The 19676-nt window shown below is 43.7% G+C and overlaps 1 protein-coding gene across 3 annotated transcripts in view; it reads left to right on the top strand.

Moving 5' to 3' along the window:
- The first annotated feature begins 358 nt into the window (after positions 1 to 358).
- The window catches only part of hipk2 (homeodomain interacting protein kinase 2), a 70815-nt gene continuing 51497 nt past the window's right edge, over positions 359 to 19676 (top strand). For 2 of the 3 annotated variants that reach the window (XM_019256983.2, XM_019256984.2), the window contains exons 1-2: positions 359 to 847; positions 16651 to 17830. In XM_019256983.2, the coding sequence (XP_019112528.2) occupies positions 829 to 847; positions 16651 to 17830 (1199 nt within the window). In that variant the 5' untranslated portion in view covers positions 359 to 828. The remainder of the gene's footprint in view (positions 848 to 16650; positions 17831 to 19676) is intronic. The other variant, XM_010756808.3, reaches the window with a different exon arrangement.

Genomic DNA, 19676 nt, shown 5'->3' with positions numbered 1-19676 from the left:
CACCTAGACAAACTCCTTGTATGCGATAACCTACTTGGAAATAAACCTTATACTGAATAGTAGGCTAATAAGGCCAATTTTATTTATTTTTTTATCTTCTTTATTCTGTTAATTTCATTTTTTAAATTGTGTTTTAAGCACAGTAAACACAAATCTTAAGATTGTCTTCTGTAAAGCACGTTTTGCCTTATAGTCATATTACGGAAGATCTTCACTCTCTTCTCTTTCAATGCTACAAATTGTTGCTTTTTTTTTTTGGTCACAACACTCCTCTCTAAAACATGATGATAATCATGTTGACGATGACATGATCCTTGTTCGTATCATCCTGTTTGTTTTGGAGTTCAGGCTGACGCACCTCCCTCGTTGCCTCCATCGATGCGCTCGTCGCTCGATTCTCTCACTGTACACCAAACTCGCTGCGCTCTGACCACTGCAACTTTTGCAGAGACTCCTCACTCCACAGACATGTCGCACAATAGCTGAAGTGAAGAAGAGGAAAAAAAAAAAAAAAAAAAAAAAAAAAAAAAAAAAAAAAAAAAAAAAACCTGTCATCGTGGCTCATCCTTTGAGCCTCCACAATTTACACCGCAGGTGGGATTTCAAGTGCACAACCTCCCCTCTGTCGCTTCCATCGCATCGGAGCCTACGTTTGAAAAAACGCCTGGATATGAATTATGAGCATTTTCCTCACTAATGAACTGGGCCAGTAATGCAGGAGACCGCGGCGACTCTCTCATCACTGTTTCAAGATGGCAGATTTTCATTGAGTTTTGAACAGAAATCTCGCTTTATTCTTTGCCATGAATAACAGAAATCCTTGCACCGATGGCCCCTGTATACGAAGGTAAGGTTTTTTTTTGTTTTTTTTTGGGGGAAATGTGCTGTTTTTTTCCTCTCCTGTGCGGGGCTCAGTCACTCACCCCTCTGTATCAATGATACAATTGAATTGCGGTTGATACGGAGGGGAGAGATGCTTTGCCCCCCTCTCCTCTTTCAGGCCAAATCATAAACAAATATTAAAATGATGTTTTCTAAAGCCAACACAAACAGGCTGTGCAGCTTACAGCTCCGTGCTCACAGTTAAAAGATTATTTGTAAATACTCCAGTAGCTGCCAGTCTGAGCTGTGCCTGGTTGAAATAGCGCTGATAAGGCTGCAAAAACCCTCCTGAATATAGTCAAAATACAAGCGTGTGTTTGACATAAAGCAGTCTACATGTGTGCGAGACACCTGGGAGTGTTTTTGGTGTCTTCATGTTTGTTCCTGGTACAAATTTCAGCTCTGATTAAAAGAAGGAGAAGGGAATGAAAGAAAGGTCGGAGACCGATCGGTCCGGGTCTCGCCTCCTTACACTCTCATTCTCCAATTATTTCACATGAATCTTAAAACTGTCCGACTTTACATGTTTTAGCACCTCTATACATTGATCCAAAGGTTGTTTTCTTTTATATATATTTCTTCCGGGAACCAGAGGCAAGCTTAAAATACAGCACATTCGCTATCGCTGCAGCATTGAAGCTGTGACTAATCCAATTGAGAGAATGCAAACCCGCATGCTTCCCTAAATTGTTTGCTGTCACGCAGTGTGTGTTTTATTCTAACATAAGAGAGGAATTCACACACTAACAATGTGTTTGCTTTGCAATGTCGTTGCAAGGTGCCGTATAAATGTACAACAATGCAAGCGGCCCATTATAATCTGTGCATGATCGAGGAGGTCTGTGAATGGTCCAACTGCAACTACACACATGATACCAAATACATAAAATAGTCTATGAAAACAGGGGTATTGCTATGATAAAATGACATGTTATTACATGTCAGACTCTGATCTAATTCAGCTGTAGTAATGCATCAGTCAGAAGTAGTATAGTCTAATGTTGTGCAGATGCTGTCATAGAACAGATCAGCTCTTTTTTCATTCATAAAGAAAACAGACCTCTACATGCAAATCTGAAGCTTATGTAAACTAAATAGTAACACAAATCAAATAACGAACCTTTATGTTTCCAATATTTATTTTTGAGCAGCCTCATGTTTAATATCTTCTTGTCTACTCTCTAGTCCCTCTGGTGGTGGGAAGGGAACCCCCTTTTTTTCTATTGAAAAAATTACAAATTAAGAAAACTATTGGAAAGTAACACTTTAACACATTTTAAAGTGACATTAAAGAAACACCACGAGTAAAAGTGGGTTCTAATATGAATATTTAGTTGATTTAATAGGCTACTATAAAAGATACAGTATCATGAAGTATAATACGGTTGCCACAAACTCATCACTCAGTGTTCTTATGTCACCATAGGAATATTGTAGTGATTCTTCATGAGCCGCGTTAAAGCTTAAAGGCATAGCCATAGATTACGGTTGCAACATGAAAAGGAAAGTTGAAATGAGACTCCTATGCAAAAGGTAATTAGTGTAAATTACATTCCCCGGCTTTTGCCTTCACCACGCAGAGGAGGAGAAAGGAAGAGAAAGAGGCGGCAGGGGGAATTAATTACCTTGCCTGTCCTCCTCAGTGTTGGAGAGGGATGTTAATGTAGAGCAGTCATGGAAATGACCAAGGTCTCTGGTGGAAAATATTTTTTTCCCAATAGGGGGAGGGTGGCGGGGGTCCTTAATGTAGACTAAGACCAGCTATTATGGTGATTACTCACCCTTAGCTACAGGACAACTAATAACTTAAATCTATATGATTAACTGCTTCCTTTGATACTTTAAAGTTGAGCTTGTTATGGAAAAACACTTTAGACTTTTGTTTATGTTTGTTAAACTTGACTTACTTACATAATTAGGAATTATTTCTTTAAACAAAGTTGAGATGGTGGTCATTGTTCTTGTGTGTATTTGTGTCCATGTTCTTGTTGGTATTGCTTTTTTCCTTCTTTTTTTTTTTTATGTGTTTGCTTTTGGTCCTTCTTGGCCCAGACAGAAGGCCATCAGGCGGGCCTGCTGGCAGGCAGGGCAGCGGTCTGATCACCCTGGGAGCTTGGTCTCATAACCCAAACTGACACCTTGATGGATGTCTGATGAACAGAGCAGGTCCAGCAGCCCCCAGCTGTGGAAAAGCTAATATTCAGACACTGCCAAACACTGCCAGTCAGCCAGCCTGCCCTCTTCTCTGGCTAGATATGGCTGTTGTGGTGTGCTCATGACTGCTTCTGCACATGTCTCTATCTGTGCATGAGCCACATGTACACATGTGCCGTCACCCATTTGTAGGGCAGGCCTCAGAGAGGATTAGACAGCTGCAGAGCTGGGCACCGGGCAGGAAGGCAACTTCATTTGCAGATTTGCGTCTTGCAGGTCAACCAGTTCGATTCCAGAGAGGATTCATTCATTCCCGCCTGGAAAAATGGACAGAGTATGACTCAGAGGCTAACTGCTGATGATGATGGTGGTGACAGGCACTGCAGCATCACAGGCAGATTAATGTTTTATCCATCCACACGGCCATTATGTGTTAATGCGACTTTGAATTACCTTGTGGTTTCCAGGTATGGGGAATGAGGGGAACATACTCCTTTGAGGACAGAAGGACAGAGAGAGCCAGACTTTCTCAGAAACTGCTCTCAACTCTCTCTGCCTCCCTCCCTCTTCCCCTCATGCTTGTTTGGAGCCGCTTGATTGATATCTTCCTCACAGGCCACGACCCAGCCCCAGAGTCCAAGGTTGCAGCTTTTTAAGCTTTGATTAGAATTGCAGGAAGAGCCCTGGGGGCCTTTGGGGGCCATGGCAGGGCCGCACCCCGTGGCATAGTCAGGGGAACCATGGAAGGGTTTCTCTTCCTGACTGTTATGACAGGCAGGGTGGTGTGTTTAGCTCTTCACTGTCCTCACTTAGGAAAGAGAAAGACATGGGGAGGGAGGATAACTAAACAGTTGGTAGGAGATGGAGTGATAGTTAAATATCTCGCAGGAAAAAACAATCTGCAAATCCTTGTAGGTGCCATTGTGAATGTTTATCTCTTGTTTTTCACTTTCACTCAGTGGCCGTTTTGATCCGTTTGTTGACCTGATGCATAACCTCGTGACTTGTTTGGAAGGCGGATTGCTCAGGAAGGGTTATGAAAATGGATAAGCTGTCTTTACAAGTATCGCTTTTGCATTATTCAAAGCTTCCTATCTGAAAAGGAAGTGAAATCCAGTGTTAGGGGATTCTTTGTGCTATTGATTTGTTGAAGCATTTAGCAGAAGAATCCGAGGCTTTGGAAGCAGATAGAATGTGAGTTTTATGTGAGATGAGCTGTATGTGCAGCTCTCAGTTGAAGACGGGGGAATATGCGAGCTCTCTGATGTGCTGAAATAGTTCACAGGTGTGATCTGAGAGGCTTGGAAACAGATGAGGTGGGGGGGGGGGGATGTCAGCTTGAACCGAAATGACAGCTTAGTAGAGGCCAGTCTGACACAGGAGGCCCAGCCTTAAATTTGAGCAGAATACCTCTCGCTATTTCAACAGACTCAACTTTTCATATACTCTTTTCTAGCAAATTTCTCTGGAGTAAAACTGCCTCCAGTGCTCTAGCACATCATTCTTCCGGCTCTGTTTTGTTTTTTATGTACGTGGAGGAAATTCTGTTGAGATGCAAGGGGACTTTTCAATTCTCATTTTCTCCTCAGCCAGTAAGCCTCCTGTTTTAGTGCTTCTGCCATATGTTTCAGACCTCTCTCGGAAACGACTGAAAGCCAGGCTCTGAGGTCCTTGAAGCAGGAGACCACATCAGTTGCTGACATTAGTACGTTTTTATCAAAGTGGAAGGGGGAGGCTGGCTGGGATGGAGCCTCAACCCCGTCGACTGCTTACACAAGGCATTTCCGTGTTGGTTGTCATGCATGTGTGAAGGGTCTTTTTTTCCCTGCACTGTTGTTTCACACTGTGTATGGTGTCAGCTTGTGTGGAACAGCTGCCTCTGGCTCTGACTACCAGTATATAATGACTCCAGGCTCTGTTAAGGAGGAAACTAGTGTAACAGGCATCTTACAGTTCCTTTACTTACTGACCTATAACGTAAAAGTTAAACACCTTGTTGTCATATGGTGGTATAAAACACATCAGAGTCACCTTGATTGCTGGAATAAACACACAGCACACGCAGTATTTTAATTATTTGAATGCTGAATGGATCATTTATTCTCTAAATGGATTTGTTGACAGTTTTCTGGTTCTCAGCAGGGTGCCACATCACCTTAAAAAAAATGTCCCCTCCTTGAGGATCAGTGTAAGAGAAAAAAAAAATAGATGAAGGACTGTCTTAAATTTTAATTCTCTCACTAAAAGTGATGTAGCAACTGCTCTACAGCGAGGATGAGAGTAGCATCTGTTAAAAAAAGCCCGATGCTGAGAGTCTCTGCACCTTATGACACAACCATTGCTTTGATCTGCTGTGAGAGCCATGGTTCAAACAAAGGTTCACATTTTACTGCTTCTCAACACAGCAGAGTGAATGAAGCCTTTTGTTAACTTGGGTCTGTTAGCAATAATTACATAGGGATTCCTCGAGCATAAAGTGCACTTTATATGCTGAAGGTGTCAAATTGAATTATTATTTTTTTTCATATATGTGAATAATATTACACAGCGCAGCATGATCTGCATTTAACTCGCATAGCATATATCGCATGCTCACTTTGCAATCATCATCCGCCAGTGACCTCTCCGATTCCCACCATCACCCACCCAGCGTTTCCCCACCCCACCCCCACATCTATCTCTTATCTGTCCTTCCATCCCGCTCTGTTTGTTGATAAGCAGAGAGGCCATTGGCCAGCACACATGGTGCCCATGTGACACTTCAGCAACAGCCTGATGGCCAGATTGGAAGCCCCCGTGTTTGTGTGTGTGTGTGTGTGTGTGTAATTGGAGGCTGGTCTGAGAAGAGGTCTAACTACTGTAGCTTTTTTGTTCTCTGTAATCATGACCACCACCCAAAAGCTCTCAGACCCCCCCTCCCCAGCTTGTCTTATTGCCATCACTAAACCCCTCAAAACCAAACCACCAGCTTGTTTTTTGGAGCACATTGCCCCAGGTCTTAATCCTATTGACCCCCCCACCCCCCATACCAGTCAATTTAATGTCGCACACACTGGAAGAGAGCTGACGGTGTTTATCGCTGGATCATTTGGCCTGGCTCAACTTGACATGTCGCAGGAAGAGAGTAAAAAAAGTTGAACAAAGCCTCGAATGTGGTGCAAAGACAACAGTGATGATGTAAGGTACTAAAGCGGCTGTGAGAGAGGCAACTACCTCTCTCACAGCCACTTCATTTAAACAAAAGATCCTAAACATCTCTTCATATTACAGTACATGAAGAGATGTTTAGGAGTGAAAAAAACGGTTTGCAGTTTTTAATCAAGTCTTTCATAACCTCATTGTTTTTTTCCCTCCTCATCTGAGGGAAAGAGGCATGGTGGGAGGGTGAGGATAGGGAGGCAGACATTGAAATGAGCAGAGAATGATTGAATAACATAGGAAGATTAGGTCACTGGGGTTGAGATTATTAAGTGTATATGCTCTAGTATTTTATTGACACAGCCACAGCTATGGCCTTTACCATGTGCAGCCAGCCAGTGTGGACTAAGTGCCGCCACCAGCCCCATCTCCACGACTGGCCCCTCTCAGTCATGGAAGGGAAGTGGAGCGATGGGTGGCTACTTGCGGCCTCTTCACAGATGGCTGCAGGTACAGCGCTATGCTTGGCTGATAACCAAAGGACTTCAAAGCTCAGACAAGCGCTCAGGCCCATTTCTGTCCAGAGCCAGGAGGCAAAAGGCACAGGCCAGAGAAAGGAGACAGCAACAGACAAGGACTGGGGTAGTCAAAAGAGTCAACAGGCATGGAAATGAGCAGCATTAGCCCTTTCCTTTCCCTTTGCATGCTTTTTGTGCAATATTTGCCATCAGACTCTTTTTCACATACATTTATTATCCATTTCTCATCTTCTTATTCAGCCTCTTATCATTTTTCACTCTTTCTCTGCATGCTGTGTGAATTTCATTATTCTATTACCGTGAAAGCAGTTTTGATGACACATTCCCATGCAAGCAAGAAATGAAGATGAAATGTGATGGTCACCGTTACAGATTACAGGCAACAGAGATTCTCTCAGGCATCTGTATTCCCTGTGAAAAATCAGTTCCACTGCACAATAAACTAGCAAGTTACACATCAAAAAGGAGCGGGAGGTGCAAGTGACGAAATGTGCTGATAGAAATCTCTCAGAGGTTTTAAGAACTATGCTTTAAAATTGTCTCTGTGTCTCTTTAATATTCACATATGTCTAGAAAATGGTTATTTTGTGGCTGCTGAAGCCTGGAAACCAAGCTTTTATGAGCTTTTATTAGGGATAATCTAGAAAGTGATAGATTTTAAAAAGTCATTGATGCAAATAAACAATCCTGTGGCTCCTTGAATACTACCCCAGTACTGACATAAGAAAACTGTAAGAATTTTTTCCTCACAGCTGCATGAACTTCTCCAAAGACATTCATTTGCAGCATAATGAATGATTATAATTCTTGACCCTTTTTTTTATTAAAAATTCAATATTGTGGATCTTCAGAAAGGTTTGAGGAAATTATCATCATATCATATCATTTACTATTTTATTCACAATAATTGCGTTTATTGCTGAACATGTTCCGCATACACTCCTCATGTAAGTATCATAAAGTTTAAGTATGCATTAATGGTAAACACAGAAATTCAGGAAGAGCAATAGCAGTACCTGTTTATATTTCTGGGCCCATGAGTGTTGCAGCATAAAAAACAGGCTGCACACCTTTTAGATCCACTCCTGACTTCAAAGCCTCGGGCACATCATGGCCAGCCAGCAGCTCTCTGTCTGACAGCCTTTTGAACTGACCCCTCCATTCAGCCTGAGAGACAGAGAGTGAGAGGGAGAATGGCACACGGATAGAGAGTGACAGAGATCGAAAAAAGTAAGATGGAAAATGGAGGGAGGGAGGCAGTGGAGCTGGGTTGGAGAGATGAATACTCTCTTCTGGGGGCCCATGGGCCTCAGGGGCACTGCCTGAGGTCAGGGTCATTTGTGGGGGGGTTGGCAGTTGGTTAAGGAGTGTGTGTGTGTGTGTGTGTGTGTGTGTGTGTGTGTGTGTGTGTGTGTGTGTGTGTTGAGGGGGATTTCGGTGGTGTTGTAGGTCATAGATCTCACCCCTCCTCTCCTTTAACCTGTCTCCTTCTTACATCTGGGATCAGCACTGTCCGGTGAGGCGCCTCTCTCCTCAGCTCTCCTGACAGAGCTCAGCAGCTGCAAACGCACATAAACATGTTCCCACCCCTCCATCACTTTTAGAGAAGCTGGCCTAGAAAAAGGCCAAAAATTGACCTTTAGCTACAAAGACCTGTTCTCTTTTCTTCACTGCTCCAGAGCGGTCCAGGCCAGGCAAGCTGTTTTTACCTCATTAGGCCACTGAGACAGCATGAGAGGAGAAGTTCTGCATTCATAAGCATTAAACTTAAAGACATTCGGGCATAAACATGGCAGTGTTAAGTGTTCATCTCAGCAACATGGACCACATTCAGATCCTTTCAACATTTTAATAGCCTGGACGAAAAAATACTTAACATATTTCTAGCATTTCTGTCTTTATTCACAGTCATATTTTACAGTATAATGAATCATTATTTACTGGCCTCCCACAGCTCATCTTTTCCATCTGTTAAAATCCCTCTCAGCTACTACTGAACTGGGAGTTTAGAAACGGCTCAGACCACAGGAGTGGCAAATTTCATACATGCATCTTGTTTAATGTCATTTACAGTTTATCACTTGTGTAATTTACTAAACGAAGTTTGTCATAATAGTTATAATTGTAAAACCAACAACTCCTATTCTCCTTTTATATGTGTTTACCTTTTGTGCCATTTCAAATGTGTACTAGTCATACATGGCCACTCAGTATGTGGGTGTTAAACTGATGGTCAGAATAGCCATTTCCTGCCTGGTTTTGCTATTTGTGACTGTCAGGACACTGTAAATATAATCGACTAAAGCCACGGTTTTCACGCTGAATCAGACGCAGAGGGCTGAGTTGGCTGGCCATATTTATTTAGCTGTGTGGCCAGAAAGGCTCAACAGCCATGTTTACGAGACACTGTTAGTCGGATTAAGGACACATATGCCTTGCTAAAGTGGTATGTGAGCACGTGTTTGTGTGTGTGCCATAATCTTTTAAAAGCTGTTTGAATATATAGCATGGTGGGCCTCTTCACTTTGTCAAAGAAAAGGCAGACAGAAGGAGAGAAGCTCCAGATGGAGAGAGGGTTGAAAAGAAGAATATGAAGAGAGATTAGGAGATTAAACTATTTATTGAGCGTTCACATGGATGAATCACCTGTAGCATGAAGGCAGGAGTGCATGTTGAGGCATTTTAGTGAGAGAAAAAGACATCTGTAGTCTATATTAGTTTGATCTGTGGCCTTAATAGGCCTCGAGCAGCAGCTTCACACACCCTGCTGAAATATCACATACTCACGTCGCCCTGGGAGGCATGTGTGCCATCCCCAGCTTGTATTTGATAGCGGAGGGCATTGGGAGCTGGAGTATACTGGTGGAAACAGGGGTGCAGAAGGCCAACCACATGGAGGTTATACAGCGCTCTGATGTGAGATGGATAGAAGTTGTTGGGTTTTTTTTCTCTGTCTGCCGTCGTCAATGCAGTGAAAAGTGAGCTTCATGCACCAGTATCAGCACTTATAATTGTCAAACACACTAACGGGCCAGTGTGTTACAACTTATAATTCAAAAACACTCCATGCCATCCTGGTTTCAAGCTGACAACTTGTAAGTGACTGAGAGCTGAAAGTAACAGACATTGGCCATTTCTTACCAACTCTGCACAAAGCAAACAAGCAAAAAATAAGAAATCTACAAATCTACATTGAGGTCATCTCTTCCTAAGACCCAACGCCTCTTCTTAAGACAGACATCATTATCACTTTGTTGTTTGAATGCAGGAGTGTTTCGGCAATACAGGAAGTGCTCATTCTCCCTGTGCGTGATTGGTCCCCAAGCGCCCGGTCAGGTTGGACTGGTTCCTCTGTTGTCGGGGTTCACCACAAGGTTTTGAAGGGGTGGGGCATCAGATTAATTCCTCTGGGTGTGTGTGTGTTTGGGGAGGTGCTTCCATGCATGTTGTTAATACATAGCTAATATGTCAGAGTTTAGACAAATAGTTGAGGAAGTCACCAAGAGTCACAAAGTGAGGCACAGATAAACAGACATGTATGTGTGTTCACACCTTCTGCACACATGCAGAGACCTGTGAGTGTGTGGTGCTGGGTACATCCTTGTTGGAGGTTGGCGTGGGCGAGCTGGACAGGCATTATTGCAGCTGTAGCTCTGTTGGATATTAATGTAGAAGCAGACTTTGACTCCTGAGTTCAAGAGCACACCCAAAACAAACTTTGTCGTCTGTTCCATAGGGCAGGGTGGCAGGGTGGAGCAAGTCACTGTCAAAGCAATGTTCCCTCTGGCTGACATCTTTGCTGGGACTGTCTCCATCTTTACCTTCCAATTTTAGTGTCTCCTGCTGACTTTTCCAAATTTAGATAGTACTCGTAGTCCCAAAATGCAGTAAAAAGGTAAAGACTATTAGCACATTTAACAGTTTGAATGTGATAATCATATTAGTGGGGTTAATGCAATTCTGAACCTGTCAGAGTAAATACCTGTTCTGAATATATTAGCCTACCGAGGCATAAATAACAAGGATCACACAAAATGAAAATCGTTTCGTTTTTTTTTCTTTGTCAATCGGTTGTTTTTGTCTGAGAACATAATTATATTTGTGTGTCCAGGAAGAGGTTGGACCCTTTAGCAATAAAATTACAGTCTCCTTCTCTGAACGGTCTCTTTACAAACCTCATTCTAGTCTGGTCCTTCTGTTGAGTGAACATCATCAGGGTAAATAATGACTATAATGTTGATAGCTAACGGGAACCTGTCTCCGTGTTTTGTGCAGACTCTCTCTGTGTGTGTGTGTGTTACTGACGTGATATCTTTTGAAAACCTCAGTAAGTTCCAAAATAAGTCAACGAGGCCACTGTTCACATTCACGCTAAAACCTTATACTTGGTCTGTAGATTATAGCATAACGCAGTCGGCATGCAGCAAAATCAATACTGCACAGGCTCCTCTGAAATCAGTTTGGTTTCATCTCACATTGTACTCATATGTGTGTCCTCCCCCATTGTTTTTTATGTTAGGTTACTGTTTCTTGCTTGCACTTCTCATGTGTTGATTTCATTACAGTACATTGTGTCCAGCTGTCATCGTTGATCCTAATGGCATAAGAGGAAGTGTGGTGTAGTGGGGCGTTTCTTGCTGCGTGTAAATGATAAGCATGTTCTGGAGAACGGCTGCTTATCAGGTGTGTGTCCCTGCATGGCCCTGCACTGTGTTTGCAACTCACAGTTTGAGGCATACAGTGGATGTCATGGTTGTGCAGTCAAACCCGCGAGTTGAAAGGCCCAACCAAAAACCTGACATTGGTTTTCGGCCCCCTCCTTCTTATTTTATGTTGCCACATGAGACACAGAGCAAATAGTTTCTTCTTATCTGTTTCACATTCACTGTTTTACTTCAGCTGCAGCAAGGCATAATGCTACCAGACCTCTTCTTTCTTTCTTTCTTTCTTTCTTTCTTTCTTTCTTTCTTTCTTGGGGAAGTTGGGTGCTGTGCTATGCACACTTGCTACACTCGTGATTTGATTAATAAGAAATCCAGTTCAAGCAGAACCACTCTGCCACCCGCTCCTCCTCTTCCCCCCTTCTCATCTCCCACTCCTCTTCTCCACCCTGTGTCTTGGTTCAGCGCCTGGTTAGGCTGACCTGGCAGTATAAACAAAGCAAATGTTTTTCTCACACCAGCTGTTTTAATGACCACACATACAATGTGAATAGAAGCCTCCTTATCTGCTGACATTTACCCTGAGGGGACCAGGCTTTTCAGCTTTACTTTTTAGATTAGAAATGTTTCAATATTTCAACTTTGTCTACAAGTTGCTCGGGAAAGTTAATCACATATTCAGAGATGCGTTTCAAATCGTTTGCTGTCAATGTGTGTTGCTATATGCATCTCTTTGTATTGGTGCCTGCACCTGCACATGGACATGTGTGCAATTGCTTGTGCATGTCTCTTCCTGCTTATGTATCTATGTATGTGCAATCGAACGAGCGCTGACTGAACGTATTATCTCACAGCTAACACAACATGTTGTATCTTTGGCTGTTTGCCTCCAGGAAGGGGAGAGTTAAGGGAGTGACACATTTACAGTAGACATGTTGCTTGCTGATTTTTGAGCTGAGAAGTTCTGTGTATGTCTGTCAAACTGCATTCATACTGGCCTCTCAAGCTGTCAATTTGCTAGATGGTTATGTGTCCTCTTTTGTGTTATAAGAGTAGAGAGAAATGGCGAGGCAACTGGTCAGATACTGTGGTCAGGATGAGCATAAAGGCTGATGGAGCAGCAGCCTGCGTGACAGTATCTCCCTGTGAGCTCGTCTGATGCATTATTCTATAAATAAGCAGAGATGAGAGAGCTAAAAAAGCAGACAGGATGGTCAATAGTGGCCACGGGTGAGAGAGAGAGATATGCAGTGTCAAGCTCCAGCTCCCTCGCTGAGGGCAGAGGAGGCAGAAGCACAAGGCTATGCTGCTCTGTATGGACAATATGTTCCTCCTCTGTGTGTTCACTGTTGTGTTTAACCCCAAAAGTCTCTGTCACTGTCCTCACTACAGGTGTTCCACCAGAGGCATGTAACACCACTAAAATTAAGGATACATATACACAGACATGCAAGAAGTAAATAGACACCTTTAATTTGAATTTGAATGAAGGTGTCTATTTACTTCTTGCATGTCTGTGTACACATGTTTAACAAATTATTGTCTCGTATGGTAATCAGAAATGAGGCAATGTCTTTCTTCCAGAAGAGATTTGGAGAATCTATCTCAGGGTGAATTGAAGTTTTCTCTGGTGGCCTGATAACGTCCTAAGACACATTATGTTGGTTTTTCCTTCAGTTCAGAACAGGGATGGAAGTGTGACCAGCAGTGCCCCGAAACCCACATTCAAACAGTAGCGACGGGGTGAGATAATGCTTTGTCTAGACAGTCAGAAGTCGTGTCATTATCCAGAGATTTGGCTCACGCCTCCAACACCCACTAGTCCTGCAGACACTGGATGTCCAGTAAAGAGACAGGGTCATCGGAGCGTCTCCATCGGTGTCGGTAGCCATTAGCCATTATATCCAGATTGGAGGACATCGACCAGACAGACCAGCCTGCTGTCTCTGAATAGTCTCCTAGGTGACGACTGGAGTATATACCTAAACTTAAGAGCCTTATGCCTTTATGCATATGATGCCATTGCAGTACAAAAAGATTACATTTCTTTTTATCCCATAACATTTATTTGTTTTAAATTATGATTTGCGTAAAGCACAGAACTTTGAGGACAGGCATGGAGGAGCTGAATGATAAGCAGGTTTTATATTAAAAGACTATTTGTAATTACAAAAGGCCGCTTGGCAAGTTTGGTGGTGACTAAAAGCGTCCTCATCAATACTCTCTGTCATGTTGTCAGCGGAGAATAAATGACGGGTTTAATAAAAGAGAGCAAACAGAAGCAGGTCACAGGCTAGAATGTGAGGGCCACTCGTGGCCACGCTCTATTCTCCTTACCTCCCTTTCAGTTCGTCTCTCACCCTCGCATGGCATGCAGAAGGGTCCTGATCCTCCCAAAAAGAAGATTAACAAACCCCTGACAGAGAAGTAATCTCCCTGAAAACATTGACTACTACCATTTCAACATGCTGCCTCTAAACAGTGGAAAATGCCTCTCTGGCATGCTTAATTGCAGTATGTGGTCCCACATACACACACAGTTCTCCTTTAAGTATGCTAAATGGAAAGCCTTGGCTACTGCAGGCATTCCAACATTGTAAATGTACAACAATGGACCTTTACAGATTTGTACTTGGCATAGAGTTCAGAAATTCAAATAAACTTCAAGACGACATTTTCAAGGGAAGGTCTTTTTGCACTGTGTTTTTCTGACAAAAAAGTTTAGAGGGTTTGGTTGTTCAGATTCTAGATCATAAATATGTTTGAGCTTCAGTTTGGGTGAGGAGTGATTCATGAGGACTGGAGCCGCTTTCCCAATGAAGTATAATTGGTCACATTGTTGTTTGTGTATGTTGCCATGAGATAACATTCCAGCCATTTGACCTCTTACTTTTGGTTCATTAAATGACTTATCTGTGTCTGGCACAGGGTTTTAAACTGCAATGTTGTTTGTACAGCTTTGTGGCAAAACCAGCTGTGCAGAATTTCTTAACAAATCAAAGATGAAGAAAAATGTCTGTTGCATTTCTAAACATTTTTGTCAGCTATATTTTAGGGGCTTTTCTAGTTTACAGGAAGATTTGTGGCCCTCAGTTCATTGCACCGTGAAGGCAATGTCAAGTGAACTCTTTGACCACAGTGTTAAAAGTCAATAAGTGACTAAGATCAGGGTTGCAGAGGAATTCATGTGATGCTAATGCAAAGAGCAGCAAGCCTCAATCTGGCCTTGTAAAACCCTGAGCTATCCATAATCATTCTGGCAGATATGCAATGATGGAATTTTCCATAAGAGGAAGAAGCCAGCTCTGTGTCTGTCCATCCATCTTTGTGTCCATCAGTCTGTGCTTGTGATTATTCCGTCAGCCTCTTAGTCACACAGTGTTGACGCTGTTCTGTGACGCAACCCATCATTCAAATTATTTTTAGCGTAAAGCCCAGGCACAGGAATTGGTAATCCAAGGAGTGACATCTGGCCTTCAGGGCTTATGTGATTAGCAGAGAGCCTTGCCCCTAATAGCCTAGTGGACAATCTTCATTACCTCTCTGAAAAAGCCATACCTACAAGTCCAGCCATGAAGTGACTACGTCTGGGCAAGTAAAAAAAAAAAAAAAGATCTTAATGATTGTTCAAAGCATGTATGCAGATATCATGGCTGAAGTACAACCAGAGGCAGGGATGTACTACATCAGCCAAGTCCTCTAATGTGCACTGCAGCTTCAATCCTGCAGCATTAAAGCTAAGACCAGATGACCACGCAGATAACTAGCAAGTCCAAGCAAGGCCACGGAGAGACCAAAAAATGACAAGCAAGAGAGGTTAGGAGAGTTAAAAAAGACAAATGAAGCAAAGTATAGTGGAGGGCTGCCAACTTCCTACTGAATTAATCATCATCACCACTCAGAGGGCTAATAATGACAAAGTGACCCCTCCTCTCTGCTTTCTGTCCACAGAATAGAGCCCACAATTATGGAAGTCCTCCCATCTTGGAGGGAAATGGGCCTCTAATTATGTTTGAACAGAGCAAAACTTCCCAGCTTTCAAGATGTCTATTAAACACACAAAAGCAGCAATTTTTCCAAGCAGCAAACAAAGTTTATAGGGTGTTTGCATGCATTGATTTTGTTAGTGTTTGTGTGCGAGCTGCGACCGTAACATTCTTTGATTCATGCATCAGTTGATCAACAGCGAGGCCTAATTGTGTAGGCGTTGGCATGGCCAGGTGGAAGCTCTTAGTTTGTTAGCAGTAAACGAATTTTGGGTTTACTGGAAACTGTCTAAACATAGCTTTACTACAAGTCTCTTATAATCTTCCTTGTGCTGTAATAATCTTTTCAATGTTACAAACAAGCCTGTTTGCAAAGAGAGGGAGAGGGAGATAAAGAAAGGGACTATTTTTGGGCAGTTGTTTGCTTGGAGAGGCTTTTGCTTATTCTGAGGCAGCTTGTTCCCAGGAGTTCAGAGCACAGCCTCGCTGCAGTTTTGCTTTTGTTTTGTTGTCTTCAGGATCTGTAGTTGAGAGGGAGTTCACTGCCCCTCTCCTGTTCTCATAGTTGCTTTAGCAAAATTTCTTCCACCACCTTCCCCAAACTGAGTAATTGTGCACCAATAAATGCAAGGCCTTGGGTTGCGTATAGCGGGGAAGGAAATTACAATCATTCCATGAGACTTTTTTGTGGGCCTGTTTTTGTGTACGGTTTTGTGTTGCTCTGCTGTCTCTGTGGAGTGTCTCATGAAAGGGTATTCTTTTAGTATTCACTCAGCCTATTTATTTTGCTGCAGATGGGAACAGTGGGGAAATGGCATTTCCTCTGCATGAACCAGTAGTTTGCATAAGCACTACTCAATCTAAATGTGCTTATCTGTCTGCTAAACGTTCTGCCTTTTGTTTATGTTATATGATATAAAACGGGCCTTTACATTGTATTAAACAGAACAATCTCTTCTCACCGGGTTTAATGACGTAGTATCTGATGTTTTAGTTCAAAAATACTTGATGGTACTTCTCCTTAAACAGTTTAATACCAAAGCAACAAATGCTTAATGGCATTTTGATGGTTATTTAATGCTTGTTACTTTACTATGATGTTAAAGAGTTCAAGAGGTCAAGCATGCTGACGCATCACCATATACGCTTGGTGTTTTAATGACCTGCTCTGACCCAAGCTGTCTTTATTTAAAGCTTCTGGCTACTGCTCGTGTTTCAGACACTCTCAATTTCCTAACCTCTCACTTTCATTCCTCTTTGCTCCTCCCCTCTGTTCCCCTCTTGTCACAGGTATGGCCTCGCAAGTGCAAGTGTTCTCCCCTCACACTCTCCAATCAAGTGCCTTCTTTAGCGTGAAGAAACTGAAGGTGGAGCAGAGTTGTAACTGGGATATGACAGGGTACGGCACACACAGCAAAGTCTACAGCCACAACAGCAGCAAGAACTTGTCGGCCGCCAGTGGCCCCCTAGGCATCAACAGCTCCCTGCAGGTCGCCAGCTCCACCCTGCCCTACGAGCAGGCACTCATCTTCCCAGCCAGCACAGGCCACATTGTGGTCGCCTCTGCCAGCAGCACTTCGGGGGCCGTGGGGTCTCTGCTGAGCAGCGGGGGTGGAGGCAGCAGCAGCAACAGCAGTGGTGGTGGAGGTGGCGGTGGTGGCAGTGGTTTGGGTGGCGGGGTTGGTGTTCACAACCTGACACGCCGCAGCACAGTCAGTCTCCTAGATACCTACCAGCGATGTGGGCTTAAACGCAAAAGTGAGGAGCTTGACAACAACAGCAGTGTGCAGATCATTGAAGAGCACGGCCCACCAATGATCCAGAACGGAGCAGCCAGTGGAGCCACAGTGGCTACAGTGGCCACTGCCACCTCCACAGCAACGTCCAAGAACAGTGGCTCCAACAGTGAGGGGGACTACCAGCTGGTGCAACATGAAGTGCTCTGCTCCATGACCAACACGTATGAAGTGCTGGAATTCTTGGGGCGAGGAACCTTTGGACAGGTGGTTAAGTGCTGGAAGAGGGGCACCAACGAGATTGTGGCGATCAAGATCTTAAAAAACCATCCATCGTATGCACGACAGGGTCAGATCGAGGTCAGCATCCTGGCACGTCTCAGCACGGAGAGTGCAGATGACTACAACTTTGTGAGGGCCTACGAGTGCTTCCAGCACAAGAACCACACGTGCCTGGTATTTGAGATGCTAGAGCAGAACCTGTACGACTTCCTCAAGCAGAACAAGTTCAGCCCTCTGCCACTCAAATACATCAGACCCGTGCTACAGCAAGTGGCCACAGCGCTAATGAAACTGAAGAGCCTGGGGCTGATCCACGCTGACCTGAAGCCAGAGAACATCATGCTTGTGGACCCATCTCGACAGCCCTATAGGGTCAAAGTCATTGACTTTGGATCAGCCAGCCATGTGTCCAAAGCAGTCTGCTCCACTTATCTACAGTCCAGATACTACCGGTAAGAGCTGCAACTTTGTTATGACATGGATATGAAAAACTTAATTAAGTTGTTATGTAACATTACGGGTGCAAAGAGGAATTGAACAAAGAGACGTGTCCCCGTGTTTGTCGCTGTTCGTTCTGTTTAGATGTCTGATCATTGTGCTTTCTGCATCTTTTTTGATTCATCCCTGCTTTAATTGGAATGTTTTTTTCTAGTTGAGCTGATTATTTGGCCAAACACCCACATTTGCTGCCAGCCTTATGAGCTGCTGCTGCTGAAGTTTTCTCTCTCTTCACTCCGATTTTGCATTTTCTGTTGGCTCGTTTACCGCAATAGTTAACCCCCTTTCCGATGTAGGGTAGGACAGTAAAACTCAAAGGCTCGCTGAGGAGCCAGCTGCTTATTGTGGTTAATTTGATACAACAACATGTTTTAGTGTTACTTTGAAGATTATCAAAGGCCTGACAACTTGGTAAAGCTCCAGTAAAGACGTGACGACCACAGGAAATATTTGAAGCGAAGACAATTTTTTAGTGTCACTGAGAGGTTCAGGGGAAGAAAGTGTTTTCTTGTTTTTCAATAGAGAGTTTTTGAAAAGCTCTCAGAGAAACTCCCTCATTCAGGCCACCAATCATGTGGGGGTGGCAGCCTGCCCACAGGCTTCTATTCACCTCTCTGCTCCCCAGGCCCCCGTACCCTCAGCCCCCCATCACCATGGCTGGCTCCCATTTCCCCCGGGATAGAGATGAGGGGTCAGCCTGAGTTCTCCTGTAATATGTGCCTGTAATCTACACCAGCGGGCCCTGCATTAGAACCAGATGAGTCTCTGGGAAGGCCTTTCTTTCTTCTCCCTGTACTTCTTGAACAGTCTTTTTTCGGCCATAGCAAACAGTGTGTTTAGGTTTCAGCAGAGGGAGCATTGGGGGAACTGTGCGAGGAATCAAACAGTGCCCATGTCCGTACAGAGAGAAGCTTTGTTTGTGGTTCAGGCCTGGTGCCGTGGGGGCCGAGGCTGGGGCTGAGGGAAGAACAGGTGTGTGTATGGTACCACACACGTAAACACACACACACCCACACACATACACCCACACACACACATGCCAGGTGGTGGCTCTGCAACTGTGCATAGTGCACATTCTGTGGAGAGAAGTTTGTGGTCCCCATTTAGTGGATTCTGTTGATAGAAGAGTTTGGTTTTGTTATCTTTACAGTTTATCACTGGCTTTTTAAATATGCTACACTGAGAACCATTGTTTCCTGTTAAAACAGGAAAGGTGTCAAGAGTTACAGTAGAGTGAACCGAGCGGTAAAGGTTCAGACGGCTGCGTTCAGCAGATAAAGAACTATATGCTCAGAAATCCCTCAGATCCTGACCATCTTGTATCAAATCTGACAGTGACAGAAGTAATATATTATCTGAGCTATAGTTTTTAGTGTATTGTATTTTATAAATACATCTCCACAACTGTCTCCCTGTGTGGGAATTGGATTGTACATGTCAACAGGGCAGTACTGTTATATCAGTTTAAGTAGCTCATCCTGAGGTAAACACCCCTAGTAGCCTGTTGTTGTTGCTCCTGGGCTGTAGGTCAACAAGCAGGCCATAAAATGTTCCTGTTTGTTTTTCTCCGGGAGTGACGAGTGGAGGAGAGCGGAGAGATCATCCCTTCATTTCCTCTTGGCAGCGTAGGAGGGGAAAGAACGGCTGACATTGACCAGAAAATTACCCACCAGACACCAAAACCTAGACTAGGGACTTGGTGACCCTGGTTTGAGGCACTGGGAGTGGTGTGTATGTGTGTGTCACAGTGTTTTCCTGTACTGCATAATGTCGTGCACGTACAGTATGTTAACAAGAGTT

Source organism: Larimichthys crocea, chromosome XXI (genome assembly GCF_000972845.2).
Source record: "Larimichthys crocea isolate SSNF chromosome XXI, L_crocea_2.0, whole genome shotgun sequence".
NCBI lineage: Eukaryota > Metazoa > Chordata > Actinopteri > Sciaenidae > Larimichthys > Larimichthys crocea.
This window is presented reverse-complemented; position numbering and strand designations above follow the sequence as displayed.